Source organism: Ursus americanus, chromosome 19, assembly GCF_024610735.1.
Source record: "Ursus americanus isolate L20-20 chromosome 19, mUrsAme1.1.p, whole genome shotgun sequence".
NCBI lineage: Eukaryota > Metazoa > Chordata > Mammalia > Carnivora > Ursidae > Ursus > Ursus americanus.
In genome coordinates, this window is record NC_142145.1 from 38,434,420 (window position 1) to 38,452,318 (window position 17,899).

A 17,899-nucleotide genomic window follows, 5' to 3' on the forward strand; every position below is an offset into this window, starting at 1 on the left:
CAATTGCCCTCATTTTTCAGAGAAGGAAATAGCAAGTTGCCCAAGATCCCACCTAAGAACAGAGGCACAGATCATATTCATGCCATCAGGCTCTGGAGTTGACATTTTTAATCACCATAATATGTTGCCTCTCACAGATCTCAATTCTACAAGGTACCTAGTAGGAAACAAGGGACCAGTACATGGAATTTTGCTTTATAGAAACTTTTCTTGAATACTCTCTTTCTAATAAACTACAAAATCCTACAATTTTGTCCCTGCACCCGGTTGTTACGCCTCTATCTACATGGTTTACATTGGTCCAACAATCTTAAGAAACATAATTCCTCATACCATGTTTGGAAGTAGCAGTTCAGCTAGACGGAAAAGATTACCTTTCTTAAGTGATTTTCCTTACAGCTTAACCAAAACTCTCTTCATACCACAAATAAGATCTTTCTGTAAGCATTCTCTCAGGACATGAAGACTCACATAAGAATTTGTAGCTCATTAAAATGTCTTCCCTTTAATACTCAAGATTAAAATGAAACCTTTTCTGCAAGGTCAGCAATAACAGCAAATCTAATGTAAGTCCTTTATTGATTTTAAAAAAGTTGACTGCATTAATCTTTTTACTTTTTATCTTGTCTTTAGGTCATAAGTCACCAATCCTTGCATGAGAGGGAATTACGGGAATTTTGTCCCCTGCAGCTTTTTTTAAAGAGGATATCATAACAGCAGAAAATTATTTTTTTTTAAGAAATCATTCTATCATATAAGGTTTCAGGATCTACCTAGTTGAAGGACCTCCACCCTACCCATTCTTAAGTGTTTCTTATGTCACCTTTGGAGTCTGAACTTTATTTCCAAAAATAATTATTTAGACAAGATGAGCACCGGCTGATGTATGGAAGTGTTGAATCACTGTATTTTACACCTGAAACTAATATTGCACTGTATGGTAACCAACTGAAATTAAAATAAAAACTTAAAAAATATTTTTAAAACAATAATTTAGATAGAAAAAAATTAGCTGGCACTTAGCTGCTTTATTATTATTGTTGTTATTGTTATTATTATTAAGTAAACTCCATGCCCGATGTGGGGCTGGAACTCATGACCCCTAGATCAAGAATGGCATGCTCTACCTACTGAGTCAGGCAGGCACCCCTAGCTCCTTATGGTTTTTCAAAATTCTTCTTTATGTGAGCAAAATCTTAGAACTTTAATGAGCCTATGATTCGGAGTAAAATAATATATTAAAATATTTCTCACTTTGCCCCCAAGACTTTTTTAAAAAATTGATATGCATGACATATAGGTCAAAACTTTCAGCAAAAAAGTTTTGTGAAAATCGTGGCCAATGCTTCAAAGTGAGAGGACAAGGAAGGTGGGTGTAGAAGAATCTCCGTGTTTTTCTTTAGTTGCTAATGGAGTGGTTTATTCATTGGCACAGACCTAAGTCCACTGAAAGGCTGAAGGATGTTTTCAAGTCCCCTTGGGTGGGCGAACCAGGTGCTTGTTCTGCCTAATGCACTGAACACTGAATCCGTATTGAAAAACAGAAAGAGTTGCTATGCAACCCTTTCACCTGGGCACCACTCACCTCTGCTAGTGTAAAATAATGCTAAAAAAATATTAGCACAAGAAGGTCAGGATCTGCTTGGATAAAGAGGAACTCTACAGCCACCTTTACCTTCTGAGCTGTGCCACAGTGAGCAGGCCATGCGCACTACCGGGGGAAACAACGATTTATCATGGAACTTAAACTGGGGATTTGAATCCTAGCACTGCTGTGTAAAAGCTGTGTAATCTTGCCAAACTACCTAATGTCTTGGTATGCGTATCTAGAAAACGGGAATTATCCCAAGCTTAAAAGACTGGAAGTGAATTGAGAAAAGCATGTGAAAACAGCTGGCCCCAGGAGGCTCCAGGTAACCTAGTTTGCTCTTTGTCTTGGCGTGCTTGGTGACCTCCTATCTCGCGGTCTCCAGGATCTCGTTCGTACAACGAAGGTACTGAACAGAATGGTCACCTTCCCTTCTGTGGCACTGATCACTCATCATCACCTTTCTCCAGCTAGGTGTTTCGGCGTTTTCCAGGCTGCCTAGCAAAGTCTATACTGGCAGGATTAACTTCCAGCTCCGCTGGTAAAGTTGTAGGGTTGGGGGAGAAACACCAACGTGTGCTCCACGCCTGCCTTTCCCCTCCTGGTCTGTCTGTGACACTCTCAAGAGGTGAACACCAAAGACATCTCTTTTGTGGCCCGTATTAGCAACTCCATCGGCCGGGTGGGGAGTAGCAAGGGAGAGTGGCCGACGCCACGACTAGAGAAAGATTGCCGAGCTCGCTCCGCTCCCGCTGGGCTCCGGGAAGGGCCCTGGGCTGGGAAGGAGTCTGGGCGCGCAGTGACGCCCGGGAGGCTGCAGGGCGCCGGAGCGGTCGGACGGGGGAGCGAGAGCTAAAGCTTGCAGAGCGCGCCGAGCCGCCAGCATCCGCGGCCGCGGCCGGGAGGCTGACGCCCAGCCGAGCCCGCCGGGCCGCGGGAGGCGGAGGCCAAGCGGGAGGCGGAGCGGGCGGCGCCGGGGAGGCGGAGGCGGAGGCGGTGTCTCCCCGAGCTGCGCAGGCGTTGCTCGCACCTTGTTGGTCAGTGCTGGGAGCGCTGCTATGGCGTTTCTCAGACCCGGGGCTCCTCCTCACACGCTCGAGGCGGAGGGAAGGAGGGGTAAGAGGAGGAGGAGGCGAGCGGGCCGCCGCCGCAGCTGCAGACCCGGGGCCAGAGAAGGAGGCGGAGTGGGAGCCGCCGCAGCCACCCCGGCCGCCGCCGCCCGCAGCCGCGGGGCTGCTGCGAGTCCTCTCCAGGCTTGAGGGCACGCGGGGCGCCTTGAACATGCCCCGCACTGGTAGCTGAGCCGGGCGCGGGCCCCCTCCCTCCCGGCCGCCTCAGGCGCCGTGCCCCCGGGCTGCCCGCGGCCGGAGTGCCCGGCGCCTCCCGCGCGCCCCAGATCACGAGCGCGAGCAGTCGCGGCCGCCGAGGCGCGGGTGGTGCCGGCGGCGGCGGCGGGAGCGCGGGGCAGGAGGAGGCGGGGAAGATGGACCCGGCGCCCTCGCTGGGCTGCAGCCTCAAGGATGTGAAGTGGAGCTCGGTGGCCGTTCCGCTCGACCTGCTGGTCAGCACTTACCGGCTGCCCCAGATCGCGCGGCTGGACAGCGGTGAGTCCCGGCCCGGCCGCCGGCTCAGGGCAGACCCGCGCGGACCGCAGTCTCGGCGCGGGTGTGCGCGCGTGTGCTGGGGAGGGAGGGACCGGGTGGGGAGTGGGCTGCCCGCCCCCACCCTCTCGGCGCTGGAGTTGGCCCGAGGGGCTGCCGCAGCCCTGGCGCGTTGCTCTCAGCTACCCCCAGCAGCAGCTAGAGATGTGAAAATCAGAGCCCTTGCAGTGTAATTAAAAAGGACGCCTTAAAAAAAAATCAACATTGGGGAAACCTCTGCAGATAGTAATTTTGGAGGCGAGCTGTCCCTCCCCACCCGCCTGCAAGAATTACTCAACCTGGGAAACCCTGAAGAGTTATCTTAGGCAACTTTCTTACAAAATCATTGTGCTTTGGGTGGCATCTTTATTTTGGATGCTCTCCTAACCCCCCCCCCCCCCCCACCAAGAAGGAGCAGATTTAAGAGGAAAAGCTCCTGGGTGACCAATGAAAGGGATCACATTTCTCAGAGACCTTTTATTACAGCTTGTCTGTTTTGTTTAACCGAACTGAAAGTAATTTGGGGCTGAGTGTAGAAAATGTTTTTAGCAGAAGTGATGGTATGCTTAAGGTTAATTATTAGCTTAGCACATTTGGAGCCTGGAAAAAATTTACGTCTCCAAAACCTATATTGATTTGGAACCTGAGCTCAGAACTAAGAAATGCTTGTATTTCCTGAAACTGACCACCAGAAACCAACCAAACATCCCCCAGCTGTTTGCTCTGCAGTGTGACATCTGCAAACAAGTGCATACTGTCAAGCAAGTAGACCCCTTTCAGTGTGAATTGTAACACGTAAGGTGGCAACTTAGGTGTGTTTTGCCTTGTGTTTTCACAATAACTTCAGTTGATTTGGGCTTCATGTAATTTCAGACTGTTTCCCCCCCTGCCATGGGGCTGCTTAGAAGCAGTTGGGCCCAGGCTGGCAGGCAAGCAGATAGAACTGTGGTCACACAGGCCAAGTCAGAAAGAAGAGCACTCAGTAGAAAGATGTCATCTCAAGTCACATGGATTTGGGTTACTCCTTTTCTGGAGTACAAAAGTGTGTAACATGAGATGTATGAATGTCCAAAGGCATTTTTATTCTGTTTCTTATCTTGGGGTTAGATTAGACATTTTGAAGGACCGATGTGAGAAATAAATGCAAGAAAGTTCACGAAAGCAATCTTGGCCATGCTTTCTAGCCTTGTTTGGTTGGTCTTGGTAGTGGTGGGAATAAACTAGGAGTTTTCAAACTAGTAATGAAGTGCAGATGAACCCAGGAAGGACAGGTGGTGTGTGGAGGCATTTCTGCTTGCAGTGGGGGTGGGGAAGTGTTCTGTGCTTTAACTGTGTACTTGCAGGTCTCAGTCTGTGTTTGTGTATGTGTATGTTTGTGTGTGTGTATTCGTATTCACAGTGTTTCATTTCCTCTTCCGCTGTGCAAAATTGTATATTTTGGAAGGTTTCGAGTCCTCACCTTTTCTGACCTTCTCTCATCACTGCACACTGCAGAAAGCATTGATGCATATGGTATAAAAGTCACCCAAAAGCTTCATTTAATTGAAAGTTTAAAGAGGCTGAATGTCAGTTGCAGATAGAACTTTTAACTTTATTATCTGCTTTCCTATCCCTGTCATTCATAAGAAGGGTCTGAATCAGCAGTGTACTCATCCCACACTTCTTTTTAAAATTAGGATGTGGGTAGAAAGTCTTAACACTGTGTCCTTTCAAGCTGTGGAATGGGTTTTGATCACTGTGTAATTCCAATTCTTGATTGTAAATTTTCTCCTATTACCCCTTGAGAATCAACAGTGGCACACACAAATTTGGAATCATAGCCAAATACTGCTTTATATCTTGTTTCTTTCACTTAACAATCCCATCTTATTTAATTTTTTTTGTTTTTAATAGCTGCATACTATTCCAGAGGATGACTCTACTGTATAATCTATTTCCCTACAGTAGACATCAGCTGCTTTGTTTTTCACTATTACAAGTTGTGATGTAATGAAGACCCTTACCCATAAATCTGTTTGTTTGGGTTGGTATACATTCCTGCCTTTCTGAATAAGTATGTGAATCCTTTTTGAGTCCTTTGTATATATTGTCAAATTGCTTCAGAGTCTAAAGGTGATACTCATTTTGACTACCGTGAGAATTGTAGGAGTACCACTCTCCCTACAGCCTTACAATGTTAAGTATCCTTAATAAAAAGCAAAAACAAAAACCTTTGCTAATCCATTGAGGGGAAGTGTTAACTTACCAATTAAATTTGGAAAGCCTTTCAAAGAGTCGATCATTGATTCCATGCTTATTTTTAATCACATTTCACAGCAATGCTGAGGACGTATTCGGGACACGTCACCATATTTATAAAAGCTGTAGGTGAAACCTCAAGTTTTGTGTAGTCCTCATTCTGTGTCTTTTTGCCAGTTTTAGTACTGCAGGTACATTTTACACACACACACCCCATACTTAGACATGAAAGGTAGTCATTTTCCAAATCACTTATTTTAAAAGAGACTAGAAAGAAACTGAAAAACATGCCACTAGCTGACATGATGTCAAGAGAGAACTATTGACTAATTTTAAGCAGTCATTAAAAAACATTAAACATCTGACTTCATAACTGTTGATTGTTGAATGCCTACTGTGTGCTGTACGTTTCTAGGTGCTTGATGCATATTGTCTCAAATCCTCAGCACCCCATTTTAAGGACTTTGGGAACCTGAGATTCAGCGAAATTGAGTGACATATTTGGTAAATGTGTGGAGTGGGATTTTCAGCTAACTTTCTGACTCTAAAGAAAGACCTTTTATCTCAAACTTTACCTCCTCATACTAAATGGGAGTAGGTTTAAAGTAGGTCTAATGTCTACTCTAAATAGCCCCACTGTCTCTCTGAGAGCTTGAGGACCGGAAAGTCAATATTTTTCAAACAGTGTAGACACCGAATTAAGTGCTGGCCTCATCCATCATATTTAGACTACTTTCTGCTTCCCAAAGGAGTGGCTGACAAGACGTAAGGGGCAGTGGGGGAGAAGAGAGTACGAAATCAGAAAAAGAAGGAAAAACATGGTATCTGAGGGCTTACGTACGTGGATGTGCCTGTTGAGATTACTCCTCAGTACATTTGCCATACTTAAAATATTAACTGCACAGTAAAGAACTCTCCAGTTCCTTGCACAATGCATGTTACACCTGAAATGCCAGTCAGATAGACACATTCAGTATTGCAACCCCAGTGGTGAAATGTGTCATTGTATGATAAGAGAAATACAAAATAGTGAGCCTTCATGGTTTTGCCTCATGAATTTTTTTGGAAAACACAAAAGTACTCAAGAAGAAGCAATTCTCCTTAGGGAGTGAGATCTAAGCTCATCAGCCAAGAGCTAACCCCATCCACGATGCAGCTGACATTAGATATTTAACCTGGTCATCAGTTTAGGCACTGTTGGCTGTAGAACCAAGTTCAACAGATGTGTTGATGACCAAGAGGGTGGAGCAAATGCTAATTCCCGCCCCATCTCCAGCCCATCCTAACTCACAGCTAGGTAGGTGGGAAATGGTTCATTCTTTGTCTCTTCAGTTATTTCGCTTCGGAAAGTCTCCAATGGTTAGTCTGTAGCAGTGCTCTTCCACTTTTTTTGTTCCTGTCGCTCCTAAAACATCCTGTAGAAGCCTGTACCCTAGGCACATTTTTAAGCTGATTGCTGAAACTTTTCATCTTAAGTTTAAATAGTTGCACAGAATGTCATTTTTCAGCATATTATAAATCTTGACCTTTTAAATTGTTTTATCATTAAAAATACTTTAGTAGGTCTATCATCGATTCCCAGTATCATTTTTTTAAAAAAATGCATGAGTGAGTAAGTTCTTAAACAGTTAAAATCTTTACACCTTTTTTTCCTCCTTAAATTCATATTTTCACTTTCCTTCCCCTACACAATTCTATCCCAATATATTTTTACGCTTGAAAGTGCTGTATTGGTCACTCTATCATACTTTCTGTAACAAAAATACATGTAAATTGAAACCTGGTATTTTATATGTCTTTTGACCTTAGGGCTCTTTGTATTTGAATATTTCTGGTTGTTTGGAATGAAGAATTGGGAATTACCTGACTTAGAAAAGGCAGTGCAACCCAGTCGCTATAGACTTACTCCTTTACATGCATTCATGTTTTTATTTGTTTCTTTGTTAGTCACCCTGAGGTCTTTACACCCCGGGGTAATGCTGCTTAGAAAGATCTAAAGATGCATTGTTTCTGTAAAGTGGGTGAAGGGTCTTTGTAAGGGGAAGGTAGTGGAGGACAGCTTCCATTCATCATGGGGTGGACAGCCCCCCATCATAGCCAAGATCCCAGGCAAATAAATTTTTTTTTGGGGGGGGGAAGCTGGAGTTCTGGAAATTGACTCTCTTACAGCTATGATGGGAAGTATTGGCTTTGCATCAGACATGTACCCCTGTACATCGAAGAATGCTGGCCTCCATCAATGAAAGATGAGTTCATGGCCCTGTTTGCTGAAAGGAAGAGGTGTACGAAGCCCGTGGAATGACTGGGAGGGAGAATAAGATGGTAGGAGTTGGGAGGCAGCTGCAATGATGGGTCAGCAGCAGCCTCTCTTTTCCAGCTGTGCAGAGGAATCAGCTGGTGCTCAGCCCCAGGTGTGTTGGCACTGTGGGAGCTTGGCCCTTGCTTTGTGTGGAAGCGCTTCCCAAACTAGCATGCAGGTGCCTAGAAGGCTGAAGGAACAGAGACACAGGCACTCTGAACACAGCGAGGCTCCATGTGGCTGTTTGCAGATGTCAAAGGTGTTTGTAGATCTGTGTTTTATTTTTGACAGTAAGTTCTCAAAAACCCATGATTAATGTGTGTGTGTGTGTGTGTGTGTGTGTGTGTGTGTGTGTGTGTGATTTTTTTCTAAATTAACTTAGTGTCCATCTTATTCCCAGAAGATCTGCTTCTCCGTGGCTTCATTTCCCCTGGCATTCTGTATCGTAAGAGGGCACATACACCCCGGGTGGGAGACACAGTAGTTGAAAGGATGCTGAATTTGGAGCCTAGAAACCTTTCCCCTCAGGTTCATGGGCTGCCATTTCATAGTTACGTGATCTTGGTCAGGTCTCTTAACCCCTTTGATTTGTAGAAATCTCATGCAGAAAAAGATGTATGTTATACTGGTCCATGTATCTCATCGTTACTGGTTAATTTGTTTATTCAATCAGCTGATATTTAGTAAGCATGTGTCAAGCCCTGTAATAAGTATGGGGACAATAAAACTGAACAAATCAGGAATCTCTGTCCTCATGCAGCCTGTGTTCTTGTGTGTCTGCTTACCATGAGACTTAAATGCAGTAATATATGTGAAATACATGTGTATTGCAAAACAGCACACATACATAAGATTGGAGTAGTGGAGGTGTAGACCAGTTGAGGGGGGAGGCTTCAGAGTGTAAAAGAAGTGCACTGAATAATACTTTAGGACTTTTGTACAGCTAAAGATACTGAGGGAAGCGCTCTGAGTATCTTAGGCTATTTCCTTCTGAGTATTCCAGATCTGGTAATCCACAGGTTATAAAAAGTTGGCATTAAGGTCTATCAGAGAGAAAGTGTTATGAACTAACTAACCCAAGATTGGGTTTGGGAGAGACCAGGGCAGGAAGTTAGGAAAGAAACTTTTAACTTAATCCAGCATCACATGTAAATCTGACCAAATGCTTTCAAGACACTTTAATCTTTTTCTAGTAGATACTCACCACTACTTTTAGTGGGTTGATGATGATTTTCTGAGCACTTATATAACTTAGCAGGAAAGGAGTGCCTTGTATAATGTTGTATACCAAGTGGGTGATAAAGCCTCTTCAGCATTTTTTTATATACGATATTCTTTCACTTTTCTGTAGTTACACCCTATTCTAATGGGCTATGCGAACAAGTTAATGAAAAAAGAATAGGAAGGGATGTTTTGGACGACAATGGGCAGTGGTAAGCATTCAGACCCACAAGACAAGATTTAGACATAGCTCCTTCAGCACTCTTGCTTGTCAAGTAAGATGGCTGTTTGGAAAGCCTTAAGACACTCAGTCGTCTGTAAAAGGAAAACTGGTTTGACCATTGTGATCGACTGTATCATAGTTTAAAGAGCGTATTTGAGTCTCTTTTGCTCCTTTGGCTGCCTTATTGAATTAGCAAGTCCTAGTGGGCCAGCTTGTAAACTCGTTTATTTTTGAGATTCCTGAGGTATCTGTCTTTTTACTTACTGAGCTGCAGTTCTGGGAAGACTCATGAACTCCCTCTGGTCTTCAGCAGGGCTATCAATCTTAAGAACACCAGCTATTATAGGTAACTTGAAAAATAACTTTTATTGCTGGTTTATGTATTGTTTTGTCATATTTGACAAAATGGAAAATACCTGTTAAAATATTTTAAATCTCATGGGATTTAAACCATTTAGAAGACATTTCCATAAGAAGATGCTCCCCCACCCCTCAGCCCCCACCCCTACTCCTTATTGGCACAAAAATGTTTACTTGAATTTCAGGTTCAAGGTATCTACAATTATTTTTGCTATTCCCCAGCTCCTAGCACAATGCCTGGCATATAAGAGATAGTTCATAAGCAGTTAATATATGAATGAGCAAATCTCCGAATTAAAAATTTTCAGGTCCAAAATGTGTATATTACTAAAGCATCTATGACCTCTGCATGTTTGAAATAGAATTTCACTTTTGTTTTAACAGTGATAGACATATTCGTAAATATGTAAATTGGAACGAAGATGGTAGGTCCTAAAATTAGCAGTAAGGAAAATAAAGACTTGGTGGTGGACCATCATGATGAAATAATGATTCTTAGGATCATTAGTTATTAATATTTTAAATAAATGATTTCTGGAAATTACAACTCGTTTTTAGATTCTTTGCTCTCTCGCTAGTTCTTTTGTTCTGAAATTAAGATGCCTCCTTTACATATTACATGTAGCTGTGTTGTTGACTTTTTAATCTTGTATGGATTAGAATACCATCAGTCTTTGGAATTAGTCAACTCTTACTGTATAATAAAGAATAGGACTGATTGGGTAGTCAGCTAACCATTTAACTCTCCAGTGTTTCATCTTCTCAGGGTATCAGGGATTTTACTTCTAAGCAAAGTAAGCCACTTGGTTTAAATAGTGTTACAAAACTACAACTGCTAATTTGGTACAGTTGTCATCTTCCTAGAATAGCCCCAAGATTGACTTGAAACCTTAGTGTCTTAATCCCAGACAATGAGTTTCCTTTTATGCCCTTGTGGGAGTATTACATGGTGGTAAAAGAAGGAAAAAACAATGTTCCCAAGCCTTTTTCCAGTTTTGTGGATGAATTACTTTGTAATTAAAGGGCAAGTCATTTTAATTGATTCTGCTAATCCTTAAACCTAGTTTGAAGTATTTAAATACCACTTGGGCTTTGATGGCTTAATGGTTGTTTAATAAATACCAAGTTATTGAATTTAAAATGCAATGTGAAGTCTTATAGTTACGAAGATATTTGTTATTTAGGTTAATATTTAACATCTTCAGTAAGTTACTACGATTAGGCCTGCTTACAGTTTAGGAGGGAATATGAACAGTACTTTAAGATTTAAAGTAAGTTATGTTCTGTTGCTTTTCTCCACTCAGTAGAGGAAAACTTCCTTGGTCAGACATTTTCTTTCTCAGATATGACGGTCTTCTTAATACCAGAGTTTATGATGTTAGAAATGAAGATTTGCTCTTGATAATTAGTTCGGATAATTAGTTCACATTGACCATGTTTTCCTTGTGGCAGGGAACTAGATTCAAATATCTAAAAGTAACCAAAAAGGGTTCAATGTTTACTTTTCTATTTTAATATTCTGTTACCTTGTAGGTAATTAGGAAGCATCGGATATAACTGTGTCATGCATTCAAAAATGGGTTAATGCAATGCCTCATATCCATCTGTGCACGTGTTGTACACATGATTGATACTCACTTGGAATTGCCTCTCTCTTTGTCAGCAACCTTCGAGCAAAGCATGGTTGGAATCAAGGAACTAGCATCCATTCCATTGTCATTGCTGGTCCTCAAAAAGCTTATGCTCGAGATCTTCAATTTTAGTCTGTTTTAGGTTAACAGCTGAAATAATGCAAGATCCATTTTTACCTTGAACCACACTGACCCATGAAATCAGTCAAGCCCCAGACCCAAGTCAAAAACAGTTTAATTAGTTGTGTCTAAAGAGAGAGAGCTCTAGAAGATACAGATTACCTACTGAAACATAAGTAAGTAACATGAGGCTTTATATAGATATTCTGCTGCACCCCCCCTCCCCCGTTTATTTTGGTCCCATCTTTTGGGAGAAATGGAGAGCCACTGAAAATAGACAGGATCAGAAGAAATTTTCACAAGCTCATCATGGCCAGGTACATCAGTTAAGGTTACTTTTTAGTAGTGTATAACAGGAAAAAAGATAGTGATTTATACAACATGGAGATTTCTTTCTTTTCAAATAACAGGAGTCTGAAGGCATATATTCCAGGATAGATATGGCAGATCCAGAGTGAAGGACCCAGGCTCCTCTTGTCTTTCTGCTTTTCATCCTTAGGAGGTGGTTTTCACTTCATGGTCCTTCATGGCTGCTGGAGCTCTAGCCATCGTGTCTGCATCTCATGCAGCAGGAAGAGTACAAGGGTATGCCTTACCAGCGGTCCTAACACAGCCCTTCACTTGCATCTCATTGGTCAAGACTTACTCCTCTATAGGCAGGAAAGTAAGGAACTGGAGTTTGACTGGACACAATACCCACGGGTTCTTACTATAGGAGAGGGGAACATTGGATATTGGGAGCTGTTTAGCAGTCTTTGCCATTTAGATTTGTGATTAGATGCTTTTTCTTCACCTTTTTTTTCTACACAGAACCTTAGCAAAATAGCTGTGTGTTTAGCCCGAATTCCTTAACATCTTCTTGTACAGGTTTTTCTTCAGCTCAGACAGTTGGAACCTCTTGCTCCAGCTTTTCTCTTTTCCTCCTTGAGCGCTAGATAAAACCTTAAAGCAGTTCCATTGAAAGGCCCTCTATTAGACGCGAAAGTACTTTATAAGTAAGCCATGAAAAGTTGTGTAATTGTAAAAAATTATTGTTATAAGACACTCCTCACATTCTTTTTTGACTTGCATACTTTTCCAATTTTCTCTCTGATCTGATGTACACAATGGGAATAGTTGTCCAATTGTTCAAAGGTGCTTTTTTCCCCTGCTTTATTCCTTTTGCCAGAGAGGCTTGGTGGTTGTGTTTTAAAAAGATATTTACCGTTTTCCTCTAGATACCATTATTATTGAGAATTTGGAAAATATAGACCAAAAAAATGACAAAAATGAGTATCAGTTTTAATTCCAGAAGTTATATAACTTGTTATGTAACCATTATTAACATTTTCCTGTTATGCAGGCATGGCATGTAAATGGAGACTATAAAAGTAGGGGAAAAAAAGTCAGAGCAAACCGTATAAAAACTGCATTTTTTATTTCACATCAGATAGTGAGCATTTTCCTTCATTATTAGTATCCCTTAAAAATAAAATTGTTATGACTGAATGGGATTCTGTTATTAGCAATAAACCATTATTTACCTGACCATTTTTCAGTTGTTAGACATTTGGTTGTTTTGAGTATTGTGTTTTCAAGGATATCTTTGTAACTGAATTGGCCAGTTTTATATCATTTCATTATTTGGGGTTCCTGGAAATGGGATAATTATTCAGACTTTATTATTTTTAGATTGTTGATATGTGTTGCTAAATTGTACCCAGGAACGTTTGTACCATTAGCAGTGAATAGGTAGGCTTACCACTTTGTACATCATTGAATATCATAGATATTTCTTAGTCTTTGCCAATTCAGATAATTTAAAAATTGGCACTTTTTGTAATTTGTGTTTCTTTGATTACTAGTAGAATATCACCAATAATTTTGTCATATTTCTTTTGCGAATTTTATGAGCCCTTTGTTCCATTTTTTGACAGAGTTTTTCAAAGCTGTACTTTTCTTTATCAACCTGGATATTGGTTTTAAGTGTTATGTTCATTGTTGGATTTTGGCCAGTCCTCTGAAAGAAGGAATCCTCTTCCATTGTATAAAATAAAATAATCTCATGAAAGTCTTGGTAAAACCATGCTGTGTATTCATAACATGAATTCAAGTCATGGAGAGGACCCCACAGATACTTTGTTGTTGATAAATTCCTGTGCGTTGTGTGAAACTAAGCGGACCAATAAGGTTCATCACTATTTGGTTTTCAGGACTAAGAATAAGTTGACAAATTTACTATATTTGGGACAGTTGGCATTTTCTATTCTATCACAAAAGGTGAACCACAGCAACGTGAGAGCCTGTTGAAGCTTAGAACCTGAGTGCTGATGTAAGAGAATAAATAATAGAGATTCACAGACAACTTCCAGACACCAGGGAGAAAAGCAAATGTGATGGCTTGAATGTCATTTCATTTCTTCTGTTGAATATCTGTGTCAGTGTCAGCTTCAGTATGATGTCTAAGAAGAAGGGAACCACAGATAAGGAGAAAAGCCCAATTTAATTCTCTATGTATAGGCATTGATTGATGGGGAATAAAATGCGTGTCCCTTTACCAGCTTGGCACGGAAGACTCTGAATAGTTTTATTTATCTGTGGGTTGAGGTGACAGTTGCTAAAAGTGAAGTTCGAGATGATGTTAAGATTATGTTTTACTGCTAAAGAAGCCTCAAATTAACTTTACAGTAGACCAGGTAGTTTATGAATTGTTTTTGCCCCTCCCCCTAGTCTCTTTCTCACTCTCCCTCCTCTCCCCTTCCCCCTCACTCTTACTCACTCAGTTGGTTAAGCGTCTGCCTTCGGCTCAGGTCATGATCCCAGGGTCCTGGGATTGAGTCCCCCATCAGGCTCCCTGCTCTGCGGGGAGCGTGCTTCTCCCTCTACCTCTCCCCCCACCCCCTGGCCGCCTGTGCTTTCTCTCAAATAAATAAATAAAATCTTAAAAAAAAAAAAGAATACGGTGCAATAAATTCTATAGGAGTTTTATGCTAATAAGTGGAGACCAGAGAGAAGAGAAGGAGGGAAATATATGGACTAAGTATAAATATCTAGTTTTAAAATTGTCACAATGAAACAAAAGTTCATTTCCCTTGATGATTAACATTCATAATGAAGAATTTGAATACATAAAAATATTTAAAAACTAAAGATTATCTGAGCTTCTACTACCTTGAGATAACTACCATCAACCTTTTGGTGACTGTCCTTCTCATGTATCCTCTATTCACACACAGACACACACAGACACACAGACACACACACACAGACACACACACACACACACACACTTATAATTTTACATGAACAAGGCATTTTAGGTTTTGGTTTGGTTTGGTTTGGTTTTGGTTTCTCCCTTCACATCAACCCCTATTCCTCCAACCCAACCCTGCCTACCCACCACCCACTTTAATAGTCCAGTATATAGCCTTCTTTTCTCCATACTCACATAATCCCACGTCGACATTAGATACACATACAAAGGCACATACTGTTAGAGAAATGTGTCATTGCTTAATAACATGGGATTATATTATATATATATTTTTGCCTTTTGCTTATATCACTCATGGGAATTTTTCTGAAATACTGGGTGTGAAACAGATTCATTCCTTTTTCATAGCTGCATAATATTCCACAGTGTGGAAATACTCCTCTTCTATTGATTGGTGTTCAATTTGTTTCTAAATTATTAGCCTCTGAATTATACTTCACTAAACCTCCACATACCTAAGTCATTAATTTGCTCATTGTTTCTATAGAAGTCTGTGATTTCTATCTCATATCTTTTATTTCTTCTCCCAAAACATCTTTGATAGCACTGTTACTGATTCTCTTAATCGCACATGCAAAGATCAAAATTAAATCTTTTTGGAAGAAATACAGGGGAAAGTGGGCCTTCTATTCCCAGTATCGCAATTCACAGAGGTGGAATTGATTTAATAGATGTTGCCAAAATGCTATCCAAAAAGTCCGTAACAATTCTCATTTCCATCATTGATGTACGAGAATACCAGTTCTCCACGTCCATGTCAACATTAGCTTTTATAAAGTTTTTAAAAAATATTTGCCAGCCTAATGGATACAAAATAAGATCTTATTGGTATGTCAATTTGGATTTCCCTGGTTATTAGTGATTTTGTGCCCTTTTTATATGATTGTTTACCACTTAGAATGCTCTTCTGCAAATTGAAATCATACTTTTTGCTGGTTTTTCTGTTGTTGACTCATTCTTGCCAATTTCTAGATGCTATTTGTATATTATAGAGAGATTTTTCCTTATTTATATTTATCTATTGACATTGTTTATGTTATATTTCTCCATTTCAGAGTTTTTAATTTTTATATGGACAGACAAGTCTCTTCTTGTGTTTTCACTCTTGGCTAAGAAAGATCTTCCTGACTCTTAGAATATATGTGTCTCTTAGATATTCTAGGAAGATTTAAAAATTTTTTATTTAAGTCTTTAATCTGTCTGGAATTAATTTTTGCATATGATGTAAGATTTTTATTTTCTTCCAGACTGTTGTTATGCCAGCCCATTTACTCAAAAGTTTGCGTAACTACTGAATTGAACTATCTTTGTCAAATTTATTTTGCTCTTTAAAAGTAGAAAAAATACACTTCAACTGCACCTTTCAGGGAATGCGTTGGGCTGTGATCTAAGAATACTTGCAGTTAATGCAATCTGAAAACAATCCTTTATTCCTCAAAGAAGAGAAGTGGCTAGGGCCACCCCAGTCTTGACTTACTCTTCTTTTCCAATGGCTGTGGGAGGCCTGAGGTTTGTTTTTCTAAAGAAAATTTTAATTCATTTTAAAGCCAGTGCTACCCTGGTGAGTCTGGGAAATGATAGTAACTTGTTAAATGCCTTCTGGAATATAGTCCAGATGCTTTGGCAATAAGTTTTCTCCAGGGAAGAATCTGTTTTAAAATGATACTTTACTAAGCTGCTGTTCATATGTGTGTGTGTGTGTGTGTGTGAGAGAGAGAGAGAGAGAGAGGGAGAGAGAGAGGGAGAGAGAGAGAGGGAGGGGCAGAGAGAGGAAGAGAATGTGCCTTTCAGAATTTAAGAAGCATTTGCAAGTTGCACTCAACTTTAGACTACTTAATTAATTGCCTCCATTATTTTTTGGATGAAGGGCACACTTTCCCACACTATTCTTTTATTTTTTATTTTTATTTTATTTTAAAGATTTTATTTATTTATTTGTCAGAGAGAATGAGAGAGAGAGAGAGGCAGGCAAGGGAGAAGCAAGCTCCCCACTGAGCAAGGAGCCCAACACAGGACTCGATCCCAGGACCCAGGATCATGACCTGAGCCGAAGGCAGATGCTTAACTGGCTGAGCCACCCAGGTGCCCCATTTTATTTTATTTTTAAGTAATCTCTATACCCAGCATGGGGCTTAGACCCACAACCCCGAGATCAAGAGTCGGGGCACACTCCGCCAAGTCAGCAAGGTGCCCCTTTCACATACCATTCTTTTTTTTTTTTTTTTTTAAAGATTTTATTTATTTAGTTGACAGAGAGAGCAGAAGCAGGGGGAGCAGGAGAGGGAGAAGCAGGCCTCCTACTGAGCAGGGAGCCCGATGCAGGACTGGATCCCAGGACCCTGGGATCATGACCTGAGCCGAAGGCAGATGCTTAACCAACTGAGCCACCCAGGTGCCCCTCACACACCATTTTTAATGTATATGTGCGTTTATTGCTTAAAAATTTCATAATGGCCCACATCTGTTCATTTTTAAAAACTTAAAGTAAATCTGTCTTACATTTTCCTTACCTCCCACAAAATCTTTGATGGCATTTGTCTTCCTCTTAATTTCACATGCAAGGACCAACCTTACATCTTTTTAGGAAAAGTATAGGGCAATGTGGGCCTTATATCTCAATGTCAAAACCCAGACTGCATAAATAAAGGAGAAAATAAGTAGTGTGAGTAGAGACTCAGATTATTCTCTGAAACCTCTTCTCCTGCATGACCTCTGCGTAAAACTACAACAAATCTCAATCCTGCATTCCATGAGGAACTTTATAGGTTGGAGTCAGGTATGTGTGGAAGCTTTATCACTTCTCTTTTTAGATAATGTCTTTCTAAGCCATCTGAGAGCAGGCGTCCTGTCTTCTTTTCCCTTTGTACATTTCACAGGGTGTAGTAAAACTCTGACATAGGGTTTTGGAGTACTCCAGCTTATCCCTAAAGTATTTGCAAGCCCCACTACACACACAGGTGCCTGCACTCTGTTCTTGCACCTTTTGACCTTTCAGCAAGTTCTGGGCAAGGAAGGAATGACGAGTCCAGCAGCCACCCTTCCTGCTTTTCAGTTCAGGGGTTTTAGAGTTATTTCCCAATCTCTGACTTCTCAAATGATCTCCAGCTTAGAAGAGACTCAATATATGAGGGTATGTCTTATTTTAGGACTTAGTGAATTATATTTACATATATTAACCTTATGAAAAGAAGGTGAAAAATATTCTGAGTCTGGGTGAAGTCAACTCAGCATTAAAATTTTGTTAGAAGAACCTTGAGATTTAGTGATACTATTTGATCAAAAGCTGTTTAATTTGTCCTGATGTGTTGTGAGAACATATTTGAAAA

General features: G+C 40.8%; 1 protein-coding gene across 2 annotated transcripts in view; it reads left to right on the plus strand.

Moving 5' to 3' along the window:
- Positions 1-2,633: 2,633 nt before the first annotated feature.
- Positions 2,634-17,899, plus strand: part of GAREM1 (GRB2 associated regulator of MAPK1 subtype 1) — a 196,520-nt gene continuing 181,254 nt past the window's right edge. For both annotated transcript variants that reach the window (XM_045781912.2, XM_045781913.2), the window contains exon 1: positions 2,634-3,192. In XM_045781912.2, coding sequence (XP_045637868.1) covers positions 3,072-3,192 — 121 coding nt within the window. In that variant the 5' untranslated portion in view covers positions 2,634-3,071. The remainder of the gene's footprint in view (positions 3,193-17,899) is intronic.